General features: G+C 63.0%; 2 protein-coding genes across 26 annotated transcripts in view; one reads left to right on the top strand and one right to left on the bottom strand.

Moving 5' to 3' along the window:
• Window positions 1-415: 415 nt before the first annotated feature.
• RBFOX3 (RNA binding fox-1 homolog 3) overlaps window positions 416-14,784 on the bottom strand; it is a 111,672-nt gene continuing 97,303 nt past the window's right edge. For 12 of the 23 annotated variants that reach the window (XM_040649857.2, XM_046902219.1, XM_040649855.2 and 9 more), the window contains 11 exons: window positions 7,467-7,718; window positions 6,720-6,857; window positions 6,297-6,350; window positions 5,745-5,837; window positions 4,972-5,032; window positions 4,645-4,698; window positions 4,249-4,381; window positions 3,302-3,341; window positions 2,686-2,747; window positions 2,368-2,446; window positions 416-1,853 (listed from right to left, as the gene is read on the bottom strand). In XM_040649857.2, the coding sequence (XP_040505791.1) occupies window positions 1,809-1,853; window positions 2,368-2,446; window positions 2,686-2,747; window positions 3,302-3,341; window positions 4,249-4,381; window positions 4,645-4,698; window positions 4,972-5,032; window positions 5,745-5,837; window positions 6,297-6,350; window positions 6,720-6,857; window positions 7,467-7,718 (1,011 nt within the window). In that variant the 3' untranslated portion in view covers window positions 416-1,808. The remainder of the gene's footprint in view (window positions 1,854-2,367; window positions 2,447-2,685; window positions 2,748-3,301; window positions 3,342-4,248; window positions 4,382-4,644; window positions 4,699-4,971; window positions 5,033-5,744; window positions 5,838-6,296; window positions 6,351-6,719; window positions 6,858-7,466; window positions 7,719-14,784) is intronic. The other 11 variants (XM_046902220.1, XM_046902221.1, XM_015295580.4 and 8 more) reach the window with 6 other exon arrangements.
• Window positions 561-14,265, top strand: LOC121107135. 3 transcript variants are annotated; one of them, XM_046902228.1, is made up of 2 exons: window positions 561-613; window positions 13,161-14,265. In XM_046902228.1, exons 1-2 carry the CDS (start codon window positions 608-610, stop codon window positions 14,223-14,225), a joined length of 1,071 nt encoding a protein of 356 aa, XP_046758184.1. In that variant the 5' UTR covers window positions 561-607; the 3' UTR covers window positions 14,226-14,265. The 3 variants fall into 3 exon arrangements, with proteins under 3 accessions (XP_046758184.1, XP_040505797.1, XP_046758185.1); XM_040649863.2 differs by having other exon boundaries at window positions 561-707; XM_046902229.1 differs by lacking the exon at window positions 561-613 and adding an exon at window positions 7,192-7,300.

The following is a 14,784-nucleotide window of genomic DNA, read 5'->3' as shown; positions in this document are numbered from 1 at the left end:
GCTGTTCCCCCCCTCTTAGGGCCGGCAGCCGGCGCTTCCACCCGCAGCGGCTCCCCTGGATATCTTGTGCGGAGAAGGAGAGAAAATTTATAGCAGCAATTATTTTATCACAGTCTGGTGAGCAAGCAATTAGCAGGCAGGGACGTAGCCGAGCGTGCCGCACAGCGGGGCCACGCAGCCCCAGCTCCCTCGGAGCGCCGGCCCCGGTCCCACACACAATACTGGCTCCCGTTCAGGAAAATTAATATGTCAGCATTGAAGCCGCTGCTCCCCCGGTGGGCGAATTGCACTGAAATAAATTACGGGGTGGTTTGGAAAAGGAAGGGCTCGGCACGGCTGGGACCCCTCCCCCTGCTGCAACGTGGGGACCCCCGGCCCCGCTGCGCCTGCGCCCCGGTCAAAACTGGAGTCGCCCTGGTTGAAGAAAGAAATCTTTATTAATAATTTCCATAATAATAATAATAATAATCCTTGTAGTAATAATAATAATAATAATAATACTGTTTATTAGAATGGTCACACCTTTGAAGCATACAGGACGGGCCGGCGCCAGCCTGCAGCCGGGGCCGGCGCGGGGCGTTGCTGTAAGGAAGAAGCCAGTACAGCGATGGGGGTTTGTACAGGGGCGGCCGGGCGGGGCTATGTACACGGGGAATAGAAAAGGGGGAGCTCGTTGCTGGAGCGTCGGGGCGTCTGCAGACTATAAAGTGAGGTTTGACGAGTGGCGGAGCCACGCGGGGCGGGGGCGGCTGAGCCGAGGTCACCCCGACGCGGGACGGGGCTGCACCGGGGGGTGGGGGATGGGGGGCGGGGGGGGGCCGCGCGTCCCCCGGGGTCCCTGCGGCGGGCGGGGGGTGGCCGTGCCGTCCCGTAGGTCCCCATCCCAGCTCAGCGCAGGGAGCCCCGCGGCGCGCGGCAGGCGGGAGCCCTGGGTGCGATAGGGACGGGCGGGAGGGCAACGCAAGCGAGTCGCAAGCTCCTCTTAGCAAAAATTCCCTTTAAAACGCAGAGGCGCGTCCCCTGCAGCGCCCGGCACACCCGCGCAGGGCTCAGCCTCGCGCCCCGACGTGGCGGCGCTCAGCCCGGAGCCGCGGCGCGCTGCAGGCCGGCAGCTGAGCCCAGCCGGGCGGAACCGCGCGCCGGCACCGCGCCGGGCGCGAAGGAAGACGTGGAGCCCGGGCCGGGCCGGGGGCAGCGGGTTGGCGGCTCTGGGCGCGTCTCAGCGCTCCGTGCGCTCCGCAGTCTCCTCCGGGACTCGCTCGGTGCGTGCGTGTGGACAGATGGGACGCTCGCTCGGCTGTTGCCTCTTTGCTTTGTTGGTTGGTTGCTTTGCTTTTCCGCTTTTTTTTTCCTTTTTTTTTTTGTATAATTTTTTTTTAACCGTGTATGTGTGTATGTGTGTGTGTGTGTGTGTGTTTTGTTTTGCCCTTCCTGGTCCCAGAAGGAAAACGGCTGCGTGTTCACTACAACAGAAACAGAAAGGCAGAGCTTTCGTGGGAGCCGCCAGCCCGGCCCCACAGCACCCAACGCAGCCCCACACCCCCACCCCTGCCTCACCTATGGGGCCAAGCCCTCGCCCCGAGCAGGGCGGCACCCACAGCCCCACTCCCAGCCGCCCCCCAGCAGCGCTCTGCCCGGGCTGGGCGGGATGGAGGCTGCGGCGGAGTGGCTCGAGGTGAACCTATCGCGGGGCAGAGCCCGCAGGCAGGGCTCGGTTCCTCCGGGAGGCTCTGCCTCTGCTTAGTCTGCCTGGTTTGGTTTCTAGTGAGCGGTCAGTGTTAGTGCTGTGAGGGGCTGGGTCTGTCTTGCTAGTAGGGAGTGAAGCGGCTGTACCCTCCTCGGTATAGACTAGCCTGCAACATCAAAGATGAAAAAAAAAAAAAGCCAATCAGTATTCAAGAGAGAGGCAAAGCCCATTTCTTCCCTTTTTTTTTTTTTTTTTTCTATTTTTGTTTGTTGGATATTTTTTTAATTCACCTCTGTCCTCGGGGTGCACAGGGCGGGCTCACCCGGGGCACCCACTGCTGCCATGGGGACAATATGGGCTGAGGGGGGGGCGGGGGAGGGGGGGGGTCCCGGTGGCCAGGGCTCAACCGGGGGATGCGGGAGGGTGAAAAATAAATACCAATTTAAAGAGGAAGAAAAAGGCCGTTTGGCTTGAGATCCCGCCCACAAGTGGGATTTTTCATCTTTGATGCTGGTTGCGAGGCTAGCTACGGAGCGCTCCCTGGGTGCTGCTGGGGACGGTGCCGCACGGGGGCTGTGCTGCTCTGCACCCCTCCCCGCAGCCCCCGACCCCCCCGGGCCGGCTGCAGCTCGCGTGGGGCGCGTCGGGATGCAAGGAAAGGCCGCGGGGGCTGCTCTTACCATGGTGCCGATGCTGTACGTGGCGGCGGGGCCGATGGTGTGGTGGTAGGGGTCTGCGGCTGCGTACACTCGGCCGTAACTAGGAGCAAACAGCAGCGGGGTGTTGTTACAGGCCTGGGGATGGGTCCTCTGCTGCTCCCCCTGCCCTGCTGCCGCCCCCCACCAACCGCACTACACAGCCCGGGGAGCTCCGATCTGAGGGTACCCTCGCTGTGCCCGGCCCCATCCTCACGCTGCAGGGCGCAGGAGCTGCGCTGTGCCATATGGTGCCATATGGGGCACCTCAAACCCCTCCCCCCGAATTACAGTGCTGCTTACCTGTCGCTGTATGCTGCTGCTGCGGCCGCAGGCTGCGCGTATCTGTAGGCGGCATAGCCCCCCTGCAGCAGTGGGACAGAGAGAGGTGGCTGTGAGGGGGAGGCTCTGCCGGGGGGGGGGGAGGGGGGGGTTGGGATCAGGGTGGCCGCCACCCCCCCCAGCGGTGCCCCAGGGGCTGCAGAGCAGCAGTGGGACCCTGCGGGCAGCTGAACCTCCGGGCGCACACCAGCCTCATTACCATTCCCCAGGGGCTTTCACAAACATTAACCTTAAAAAATTAAATTTCCAGAGGAGAGAATGTCACCTCCCTGATCGCTTTAATGAGGTGTCACGTTAGATAAATCCTTCAGCCGCCCGCCTGAAATATCGCCAATGGCTTTTTAAATATGGAGGTTAAACGCTGGTGTAAGACAGCGCACCGACACGCGCCGAGGACATCAATCCCATGGGGCCGGGGGCATAACCCCACACTGCGCCACCCCCACCCGCACAGCACCTCGGCCACCCACCCCCCCAGGTCCCCAGCACCACATCGGGCACTGTGGTGTGCAGGAGGAGCGGTGCCCGACGGGCGGCATCTCCATCCCTGCACAGCGTCCCTGCAGGCAGCACTTACGTAGATTTCTGCTCCATAGAACCCGTCCTGGTAGACGACCCTGCAAATGAGGCACAGGAGTCAGAGCTGCGGGCACCGGGTGCCTGATGGAGCTGCTGCAGGCACTGCGCTTGGACACAACCCAGCTATGCTCACAGTCACGCCGAGGGGACATGGGGAGGTTGGGGTTGCTGGGTCTGGCACGCTCAGCCCTACCAGGATTGAGAGCAGCAAAATCCCTGGGCAGTGCTCAGCCTGAGGTGGGTGCATGGAGCAGGGCGAGCAGCAGTGCTGCAGGGAAACATGGAGACAGCTATCTGGGGACACGGAGCCCTGCAGCCACACAGAAGCTGGCTGCGGCTGTCCTGGGTTCTGCTTGCAATCTGCACCTTGGCTTAAAGCTTTGATAAATGCACCCTGCTCTGTGCGAACAGCTGGTGCTGCCAGGTAGGTTGGATGGAGGTGACACCGGTGACCTGCAGGGAGTTGGGAAGGGAGGGATGAGAAGTGGCTGTCAAGGCAGCTCGAGGTGCTGGGGGTGCGGGATGCAGGCGTGGCCTGGGCTGGGGCTCCTGGCAGGGTGGGCAGGGACATGGGGAGAGCAGAGGACAGCCTGGGCTGAATCAGTGCAGGAGCATCTCAGAAGCGGAGGCCAGGCAGGCGCCAGGGAGCTGCAGCCCGCTCCCCAACACCTCCCCGCTGTGCAGGAGCCAGCAGTGCAGACACTGACAGCAGCAGAATTGAGGCAATTCAGCACCAAATGGAAAACCAAACAGAAGGCGCCTTCTTGGGGCACCCCTGAGGGCCGAGTCAGCAGCAGGGCTGGCCAAGAGGCAGCTGCCGCAGCGTGCACGGAGTGGGACGGGAAGGGGCCGAGTCCCCCAGCCGTGCTGGGCTGCGGCACAAGGTGGGACCCCCACCCCTGGAGGTCTGAGTGGCTCCGACCCCCCGCCAGCTCCGGTACTCACGCGCCGTAGGTGGGGATGGGCGGCGGTGGGGGCGCAGCCCGGAACGTGTTGTAGACGGCACGTCCTCGGCCCCGTAGGTGTGCCCCTCGGTAGGCCACAGCCGTCCCCGTGGCAGGGTATGGGAACCCCGTTACTGCAGGAGGGAGGGGACAAACATGGGATTCCTGCAGCAGCCGCAGTGCATCCCGGGCTGGAGCGTCCATCTGTGCCCACAGCACCGCCCCAGGGATGAGGCTGCCGGGACGCGGCCCCTGCAAGTACACTGGGGCCAATGGGTGTGGGGGGAGTGTGCATGCTGGGGAGGAGGGGGGAGGGGAAGAGGGGCATGCAGGGGGCTGCTTGGAGGAGCAGCGGGGTGGAACACAGCACAGCCCCGCTGTGGAGCTGAGGTTTTACCTGCGTAGAACTCGGGGCCGTAGACAGCTCCCACCACTGGGTTCAGCTTCCAGCCTGCAAGCAGGGAAGGCTGGTGAGCTAGGGGGGACCTGCGGCTCTGTGCACCCATCCTGGCACCCCACCGGGCTCCCCCCGTGGCTCCCATCCCTGGGTGGTGCAGGGACACACTGCCAGGTTCAGCAGGGAGCGGCCACTGCTGCTTCTGGCCAAGGGCACAGAGCACACGTGCTGCAGCTCAGCCTTGCAGCAATGGAAACGGTGCCCGGGGCTGCTCAGCACCTCAGCCATGCCCGTGCCCACTCGGTCTCTCTTTGCACTGGTCCCTACCGTTAGTGTAGGGGTTTGCAGTCTTCTTGTTCGTCATCACCCGGGCTGTGGCGTTGTTCACCTGCAGAGAGATGGGATGGGAGCTCAGTGCTGGCTGGCACAGTGCTGGCGAGGCAGAACTCCAGGCCTGCTCTGTGTGCATCACTGCTGAGAGAAACACCAGAGGGCAGGACAGGGCGAGCAAGGAAACACGGGATGAGGCTGTCCTGCAGCTGTGACAGCACCGTACCATGCCGATGGGACTGTGACCCTGTGCTGAAGGTGCCAGGCTCAGCCGCCTCCTGTCCCCACCTCACAGGATGTGCCCATGCCAGGAGCCCTGGCTGCTCCCACCAGCAGCTGCCCAGCTCAGCAGGGCCCTGTCCACGGGTCCCACTGTGCCAGGCCCCACTCTGTGCTGCAGGGATGCTCACGCCCAGCTCGCTCCATGCACTGCCCTGCACAGTGCCGCACAGCACACAAACAGTAACGCTGCCGGGGCTGGAGGGCACAGCAGCTGCTCGCACAGTGGCTGCAGAGCTCCACGCAGCTTTCTCCTCCTGTGCGCTCCTCCATCACCAGCAGGACACTGCCAGCCCCCAGCCCCCAGCTCTCTCTACCCCTCGGGTTGTTCTCCTTTGAGCCTCTCCCTGTTGCTGTAAGCCATGAGTTCCCTGCAGCGCACACGCATGCTCCCCGTGCTGCATTCAGGGACGCATGCACACACCGGGCAGGCACCCCCGGGACATGCACACGGCAGGGCAGGCAGGGCACTAGCACACTTATCTGAGCACCTCAATCTTCCGGCCCTCTACGATCGTGCCATTCAGCTTCTCTCGTGCCCGGTCGGCATCTGTGCTAGTTTCAAAAGTTACAAACCCAAAACCCTGTGAGCAGAGGAGAAAAGGAGAAAGAAAGAGACAGAGAGAGACAGAGAGAGAGGGTGCGGGGACAGAGAGAGAGAGAGGGGTGAATCAGGAGAGCTGGCAGAGGAGAGAGCAGCCGCTGTATGGACCACGTATGCGGGCCAGGTCCCGGTGGAGGCCCCGGCGTCACCCACGAGCTGGGAGAAGAGTCTGGGGAAGGGGCACAGAAAGCGGGGAAGATGCAGCAGAGACACCCACACACACAGGGACACGAGCCACCCCGCCGGGCACGGATCGCCCCCTCCCCCTCCAGCGCTTGGTGCAGGGGCACCACACGTCCCCACAGCCGGCGCAGGGCAGCGGGAGGCGCCCCCGGGATGGGGCAGGAGTGGGGCAGCCGGCACACGGCCCCCGGAGGTGCGCACCCAGCCGGGCTGAGCCGTGCCCGCTGCCAGGGCTCGCTGTAATGGTGGCACCCACCTTGGAGCCCCGCTCATTGAAAATGATCTCCACATCCAGGATCTTCCCGAATTGCTGCAAGCGGAGAGAGCAGAGGGTGAGCGCCCGCAGAGCTCCCGGGCTATCAGCACAGGGCTCATCCTGGGGTCCGTCAGTGCCACACGTCCCACCTGCCACACGCTCTCTTCCAGGACCCAGAGAGGTCACTTCAAAGCTAATGAGCCCCCAGTGCTCTGAATCCTAATGAGGGATGGGAGGGGTGAAGGGAGGGGGACAAGAGCTGAGAGCCCAGCCGCTAACTGGGGCAAAAACCCCACTGACCAGCAGAACGGGGGGGCACGGGGGGCCCAGGGGAAGGACGGTGGCAAGGCCCTTCGGTGACGTGAGGACTGGGAGCCTGAACCGAGCCGTGGGACACAGGGGGCTGCATGGGACCCCACTCACCCCGAACATTTGCCGCAGGTCGGGGTCCCGGAATCGGAAGGGGATGTTGGAGACGTGTAACCTCTTGGGCTGCTGCTTGTCTGTGTTGTCTGAGGAATGTAGCTGCTGGCTGTCTGTCTGTGCCGCCTCGTCTGTCTGCTGCAGGAGCACCGCCGCCTCATCAGCTGAGACCCCCCTCACCAGCACCACAAAACCCAACCTGGATCCGGGCTCGGGGACTGTGTCCCTCTCCTCTGGCCCCAGAACACCCCTGGCCCCGCGTTACCCCCTCACTGGGCAGCACCACACCGCCCTCCCAGGTCTCTGCCAGCAGTGGGTACAATTCAGGAGCAGCGGCATCTGGGACCCAGGGAAGGGCAGCCGGGTGGGGGTGGGGATGGGAGTGACCTGCAGAGAGCATCAGGTGGCACACAGGCACACTTGGGGGGGGGGGGGGGGGGGGGGGGGGGGCTGAGGGAGGCAGACCCTGCACACAGGGCTGCGGTGGCCAGGCTGGGAAGTGCTCAGCTCAGCACTTTTCCCCCCAGAGCTGCATTACAACCACATAATTGAAGCTATCTGATTGGAAAGCAGCCAAGCAGGTAGATTACAAGTGATTAGAAATGACGGGGAAGGGGGGGTGGGGGGGTGGCTATGGGGCAGTGAGCCGATCGCTGCGGGCTGCTGCTCCCCTGGGCACGGTGGGGGCATCCGGCATCCCAATGGACCGCGGCTGTGCCGCCAGCGTCCCCCATACCCTTCCCTTACCGGTACTGTCTGCGTCCCTGCTATGGACTGTGTGCTGGCGTCGGAGCCGGGCTGCTCGGCGTGGCTCTGTGCTGGTGTGTAGAGGGTCATGGCGTGCTCCGGTACTGTGCTTTGCCCCGAGTAGTCCTGCGTGGGGTGGGGGTGCGGCGGCGCGTACTCTGCGGGGATGCCGTTCTGGGGGGGCGGGGGGTACTGTGCCGGGGGGTAGGGCTGTGCCATCGCGTCAGGCGGAGCCGTGGCGTCCTGGTTACTCTGCGAGACAGCGGCGCCCAACCGTCACCTCCAAGACAGCGTCCCCGAAGTGTCGGGGCTGCGGGTCCCCCTGGCTGCAGCCCCCCGCCCCATCCCAGCCTTCAGTCCCCGCCCCGCAGCCTGCGCTATCCCTGCGCCGCGCCACTCCTGCCCCACGGCCGCAGCTGAGCCCCCATCCCCTCCTCGCTCCGAGCCCCACGTACCCCCTTTGCTGGGGCTCAGGCAGGGGGAGAACGGGGCTGGAGCACACGGCACGGCAGAGACCGAGGCCGTGCTGCAGTGGGGATGAGCGGGGGACCCCACGCATCACCTCGTGGTGATGGGAGCCAGGACAGCCCTCAGGTCGGAGGGAACACGGGGCAAAGAGCAGCCAAACCACTGCAGAGAAAGCTGCGCACGTCGGGTAGTGGGGCAGCATCCTGCGTGCTCAGAGCCCGGCCGGGAGGGCACCAGAGAGAGGGCAGCAGGGCCGGAGGGGCAGGGATGTCAGCTGCCCCTTGGCAAACAGCAGGCAGGCATCAATTAACTGCTAAATATTTGATTAACCCCTTTGCTGTAACGCAGCTGGCCTGGCTGCCCCGGTCAGACGAGGTGAGCTGCACCTGTGCCGTGGGCTGCTCAGGGCTGGGGCTGCCGTGGGGCGGGGGGACCTCTCCTGCCCACAGTCCTCTGCAAAGCCCCCGTAACCCCCCTCACACACACGTGCGCTCCGTGCAGGCGGCCGAGCACAGTGCTGGCAGCCCCTGTGGATGCTTTACAACCACCTCTCGCCCATGAAATACATCTGTGGCTCAGACCGTGCAGACAAGCTCCTTAATTGTGTGTGCGGCCGATTTATGGTGCGGAGGGACAGTGGGGAGGGGAGGAGAGGGGGGCGCCGTGCTGCCAGCCGCAATCCCCCACCTGCCTTGCTTCCCCACCTGCAGCAGAGCACAGCCTGCATCGGGGGCACGGTGGGGACCACATGCGAACGCAGCCAAACAGCCCCCGCACGTATCTGCAAGTCATTCACAGCCTCGCATCGCCTTCCAGTGCTGACTCAGCTGCTCGGGGACGCGCCAGCCAGATGCGCTGCCAGCGCAGCCGGGACGGCGGTACTGCAGGACGGGCAGCAGGGCCACGGCACTGCCCCCATGGCACCCATAGGGTGCCGGTCCCATTCTTTATCTGCTCCCCAAACACCCCAGCGCTGAGCCCCCCCAGCAGCAGGCCGGCCCCCGGCAGCCCCATGGCCGTGCTCCCCATGCCCAATCCTCCTGCCTGCATCCCCAGCACGGAGCTGGCAGCAGGAGCATCCCGCAGCACTCCCGTGTCCCCCTGCACTGCACGCTCATCTTTGCTGCCCCCATAACCTGGATCAGCTCTCAGCAGGGCAGGGATTGAGCTGCTGCCCACCAGTGCTCGGTTCGCTTCCTTCTCCAAGGCTCTACCAGGGAGGTTTTCACTTCAGATATGAAAACCAAGGAGGGGGGCACTTTGGATTGGTAAACCTAACCCAGCAAAGAGTCCCAGCAGACGGACAGAGCCAGCCTCTGCCATGGTCTGTGCCCCAGGAGTGGGGCACCCTGTGGGACCAACAGCCCTGGGACGGCCCACACAAGTGGAGCCATGGGGCACGGGGTGGGCAGGGTATGCAGACAGGTGCCTTCCTCACCTGCGTGAGTCTTGGACCCCGCTGGCTCCTTGCCAGCCCGCGTTGACAGCCACGTTCATATCTGTTATTAATTAGGGCTGTCGCAGTGCTTGTCTGCCCAAGTATTATTTCATTCAGGGACCATTAGGTTCCCCTGTTTTGCTGCTCGCTGTCTCCAGGGCTGCTGGTGCTGCAGAGGCTCAGATCTACGGCTCCTGCACGCCTCCTGCATGCCACCCATAGCAGGTTGGCAGCGGTGGGGCAGGGCCCTGCGAGGGGATGGGGATCTGAGGGGTTTGGCTGAGCAGTGCCTGCTGACGACTGCCGCTGCTCGGCTGCGTGCCCCGCACCGCCCACCCCTCCCTGTGCCGCATGCAGCCCAGGAAAGCCCAGCCCGGTGCAGAGCCCCATGGCACAGCTGCTGCCAGCGCCCGGCGGGGTTTGTGCTCGCTGAGCCCTGGGGTGAGGGTGATGGGGACCCCCTGCAGCCAGGTGCCCGCAGCTCGGCGAGCTCAGTGCGTGACGCTGTGCTCCGACGGGTGTCCATGCGCCGCAGTTCCCTGCCGGGAGCGCAGGGGATGCTCCCGCATGGCACTTTGTAGGGCGGCTTTCTGCATTTTCATTAAAAGATGTTCTGGTTATTAATGGCCCGTGGCCCTCATTTAGCAAATGAGACAGGAGATTAGCGCGGTGCCCGAGACCGAGCGCGGAGCGAAACAGGCAGTGCTGGGGCATGAGCAGAGCCGGCCACCTCCCTGCACTGCCCGGCAGGACAGGGCTCCCCGAGCACAGCCCCGACCCATCCCTGTCCCCGTCCCCTGTCCTGTCCCCATCTCCTGCCCCACATCCATCCCCGTCCCCATCCGTAGCCCCTGCCGCAGCAGGCCGACTATCCCTGCACCATGGCAGGCAGGGGGTGGATATCATCTTTAGCTGATTAAATGTCCCTCATTAACGAGTTTCTTTAATTAATGAAGTTTTTTTGTTTGCTCCACTTGCTTTCTCCCCACCGCACTCTGCCTCCTCAGCACAATCCAGGCCATTTCCTTTCAAGTCATTTAGCGCGTGGGGCCGGTTCCTGCCGACGCCGCACTTTGGTGATTGTGCCTGTCAGCTCGGGGCTGACGACGCCATTTCTAACATTTTTTCTCCTTTTTAAGAAAAATAATGCGCCGGGAACCCCACCAACACAGAGGGAGCGTTGGTGCACCCGGCTGAGCGCAGTGCCAACGAGAGGTACTGGCGGCCCACAGCATTCCCCACGCTCTGCCCACAGGAGGGGTCCCGGCCAGCACGGGACTGCCTGTGGCTCCACCTGCATCGGGGCAGCTGCAACAGGGCTGCGGTGTGCTGCTGGAGGCAGAGAGCGCTGCGCCCACCTGCGCAGTGCTGGGGAGCAGACTGGGAAAGGGTGAGACTACCCATGGCCTCTGCAGAGTGCTCTGCTCCTGCGTGCAGTGAGAGCATCTGCAACCACTGCCCCAGAGCGGGGCAGTGCAGGCAGGGCTGCAGCAGAGGGACTGTCCCAGCTATGGTGCCGTGAGGGTCCCCGCACGGCTGTCTGCGGAGAGCCCCGCGTCCCCTCTTCGATCCAGCTGCTCTCTCATGCTAATGACTGTCAACATGAAACAGAGGCCGTGAAGGGGAAGAAAATTACTCCCTGAAAAGGAATTGACTGATCCCCGTCATTTCTCAAGGAATCACTGACCTGTGAATATTTCATTACCCAAAATGCTGCGCCATCCATACAAAGCAGTGCTCCCGGCCCCGGGGCAGCACAGCCGTAGATCCGGGCCTGGGAGGGGGTCACGAGGCCCCGCGTGTGGGGGGCTGATGGGGGGACGTCCCATTGCTGGGGGCAATCCTCGCCCACCCTGTGCTGGTGGCACAGCCCGTGGTGCTCCAGGACAAGGAGTGGGGAAGGAGCGGTGAAGGGAGGCGAGGAGCTGGAGGTGGCAGCCACGTCAGTAATGTCTTCATTAAGGATGTGGCAGGGGAGGGGTGAAGAGCCCGCTAGTGGCATCTGCCAGGGATGCTCAACTGGGAGCTGTGCAGAGAGCGGGGAGGAAGCAGGGCTGCAGGCAGGGACCCCGTGGCACAAAGCTCCGCCGGGGCAGCGCGGTGCAGGAGCAGAAGGGGACAGAGTGCAGCTCCAGTGAGCGGCCCTGGGTACCCCTCCTGCAGAGTGCTGTGGGCTGGGAGATGGGTGGCACCATTGGCCGGCGGCACCTGGAGCTGCCCTGGCTGTGCGTCACCGTCACCTCCAGCACGGGACTGATGGGGCTGCAAGGGCCGGGGTCCAGCATGGGCTCCTGCCTCCATCAGCCGGAAACTTCGGAGCTGAGGCTGCATGAAATATTCATGAAGTAAATGGTGCAATTTCATCTGCATTCAGCCAACTTCATGTATATTTCAGAGTATTATGAAATGATAATGTTGTGTAACTGAGGCGAGACGGGGGTGCTTTGTGGGGGCTCCAGGACGCCGCCGCCTCGCACCCCCCCGCATGCCTGGGACATTCCCTGGGCTCACACGGACCTGTGCAGGGGGGGGACCGTGCTGTGTCTGTGCTGGAGATGGGCCAGGATGTGGTGTGTCCGGGGCTGCAGCGAGTGGCAGGATGGTTGCTGTGGGATGTGGAGCCCTGCCCTGCCCGGCGGAGCAGCACAGACGTGGATGTTTGCATGCGCTCTGCCAGGACTTCCAGGAGTGCTCATTCTGCATCAGCCACCAAAAGGCCTGGGCAGCTGGTCACGGAGGAGACACAAGCATGGATGTGTCGAGCGCGGAGATGGGATAGGAAAGGAGCCACGTACCCAGCAGTGCCTACCCGAGCTACACTACCTGCTCCTGCTGAGCCCCTGCAGGCATTCCTGCCTCGGGGCATTCCTTAGCTCTGTTCTTCTGCCTGCTCTTGCAGAGTGGGCAGCAGCCTGTGAGCCTTGCAGCCCTGCTCCGCCTTACCCACCGTGCTCAGTGTCCAGCACAGGGAGCCCTGCATCCCAAGGCCAGAAGCGACAGTGCCCTCGTGAGCTCCGGATGCAGCCACATCCCCTGGCAGAGCCCACCACTGCCACCCACCACCACAGCTGCACACAGCACTTCCCCACATGCACACTCGTGACCGCACGCACACTCGTGGGTGCTCAGCAGCCACGCACCCGCGTGTGCACGGAGCTGGGCTCGCACACGAACCCCTCTAATAGGCAGTCAGGAGCATAATTTTTCCTCTAATTACATATTCAGCACTTCTGAGAAAATGAGATTTTGGTAATTCAATTGGACTGAGAAGCAGGGCTATAATAAAATGAAATTTGTAACAATCGTGCAGTTAAATTAGTTAAATGGAGAGGAAGGAGCTGTGGAAAATTGACCCCTCGATCTCCTAAAGACTAATCAGACATTTGAACCGAGTTGTGCTAACAAAGCCCCTGGGGTGTTGCAGCACAGAGAGAGGGGAGGAGAGCAGAGATGTGTGAGGGAGGAGCGGGCACGGGGTGCACCATGGTGCTGGTGCTGGGGGTCACAGGGAGGAGCCGGGTGGGCAACCTGCGAGCCAAAGGGGCTCTGCTGCAGGTACACAGCAGCGCCGGTACTGGGCTTGTCGTTCAGCTTTTTATGGTGTTTTGTTTTTTTGGTTTTTTTTTTTTTTTTCTCTTGTAAAAGAAAAGGAGAAAAAGACGAGTTTCTCATTTGCAAGTTAATTAGCCTAATTAGCTCTAATTAAGAGCTCCCCACACAATGCAGATCACAAATAAGCTGCCACCGTCGCCTGCCTCTCACTCTTCTCTCCCTGTTTTTGATTGCAGACAGGAGCCTGCAGAAGGCTGCGGCCGGCGCTGCGCCGGGTGTGGGGACACCAGGAGGGGATGGTGGCAGAGCTCGGAGCAGCCCCTGCTGCAGGACGCCTGCACGGAGATGGCCCCGAGCAGCACGGGCCTCTGGGAAGAGACGGAGAGAAATCTGCTGGACAACAGGTCTGCAAGGCCTGGAAGGTTCAGGACACGCTGCTGCAGGTCCTGCCCAGCTGTGGGCTGTGCGCAGGAGGGACGCCGGGGGGACGCAGCGTCCCCAGCACGGCGCAGGACGGGGCGTGTGGGCAGCCAAGTGCAGCTCCTCCTGCTGCTTCCCCACCGCCATCCTGCACCGGCCCAGCACTTCCAGCTGCCCTCGGCTCCCGGCTCTGCTGCAGCACGGCTGGAGGAGGCACGGCGGCAGGAGGGGAGCAAAGGGTGAGAAGTTGGGGGGCCGCGTGGCACGTCACAGCCCCTGCCCACCTTCCCCCGCACCGCCGAGGGAACAGATGTTGCGTGGCACTGAGAAACAGCAGCAATCATGTCAGTTTATGTGTCATTTTCTACTTGGGTAATGCGAGCAGTGAAGGATTGCTGCTCGGAGATGAGATGAAAATCATGACAAAGTGCTGCAAGCCCAGCACTTTGGCGAGGGGGAGCGAGCAGCCAGCCCTGCCTCGTGCCCGCCCGGTGGAGTCTGCAGTGAGCACAGCGTGGGCTGCTGGGACAGGGGTGGGCACCCGGCTTGGCACTGCAGCCACGCTCTGTCTCCAGCACCCACCACGAAGGATTGGAGGGAGCGATTTCGAGAGCGGCCACAGCAGCTCCACAGCTCTGAGGGAGGGGGTGGCCGAGATGCCGAGCCACCCCACCGCCCCAGGCAGTGGCACCCACGTGTCCCCAGCGCGACGCCGGGGCTGCCTGCACGCCACTCTCTCCCAACACCATCGTCTCTGTGGAGTCCCTCCTCCACGCGGGTCTCCTTCCAGCGCTCGTCTCACTCTGTGTAATCGCTTCCCGGTGCCAGGGATCGCATCTCAGCAGCGCTGCTTACACAGGGGCTGGAGCGAATCCTGCTGATGCTGTGCAAAGCCAATTTCTAAGCTCGGCGCGGTGCAAACAGGATGCGGGGGTGGTGGGGCGGGGGCTGCGCCCTGGGGGTGCAGGAGCTGACGGAGCCAGCTGTGTGCTGGGGAACGATGGGAGCGGCAAAGCCAGAACTCGGCACGGAGACACCGGTCAGAGGAGCGGGGCTCGCCAGGGGATTTGGGAACTGTAGGGTAGATGCCTGCCCTGTGCCAGACACCACAGCCCCTTGGCACAGCTGCCCCACTGGATGCAGCTGCCCGTCACGTGGGGAGCGTAACCCCCAGTGCCCCCACTCGGCACCAGGGTGAGGTGTGGGCAGCACGGGGGCACCCGGGGGGTGGGAGTGGGGAGCGCGGGGCGGCTGAGCCTAATTACACCTCATCCCCGCAACCACCGCCTGTAACGCTTTAAAGAATGATAGATACTAAATCTAATTTAATCTACTCATTCACCCATCACTATAGCACTAAAATAAGAATATACCTATAAAAAGAGCATCGCCAGGCAGGGTAGGCCTAAATTACAGCTATTGTGGGAAAACCGGCTTCAC

The sequence above is a fragment of the Gallus gallus genome, chromosome 18, assembly GCF_016699485.2.
Source record: "Gallus gallus isolate bGalGal1 chromosome 18, bGalGal1.mat.broiler.GRCg7b, whole genome shotgun sequence".
Classification (NCBI taxonomy): domain Eukaryota; kingdom Metazoa; phylum Chordata; class Aves; order Galliformes; family Phasianidae; genus Gallus; species Gallus gallus.
Note: the sequence above shows the minus strand (reverse complement) of the source record. Positions and strands in the feature narration are given on the sequence as shown.

Bases quoted from the DNA above. Each gene is read 5' to 3' on its own strand.
- LOC121107135 (XM_040649863.2), top strand. From the start codon at position 642: ATGTACACGGGGAATAGAAAAGGGGGAGCTCGTTGCTGGAGCGTCGGG. The intron at 708-13,160 runs GTGAGGTTTGAC...TTTTGATTGCAG, and splicing joins GGGCGTCTGCAGACTATAAA to ACAGGAGCCTGCAGAAGGCT.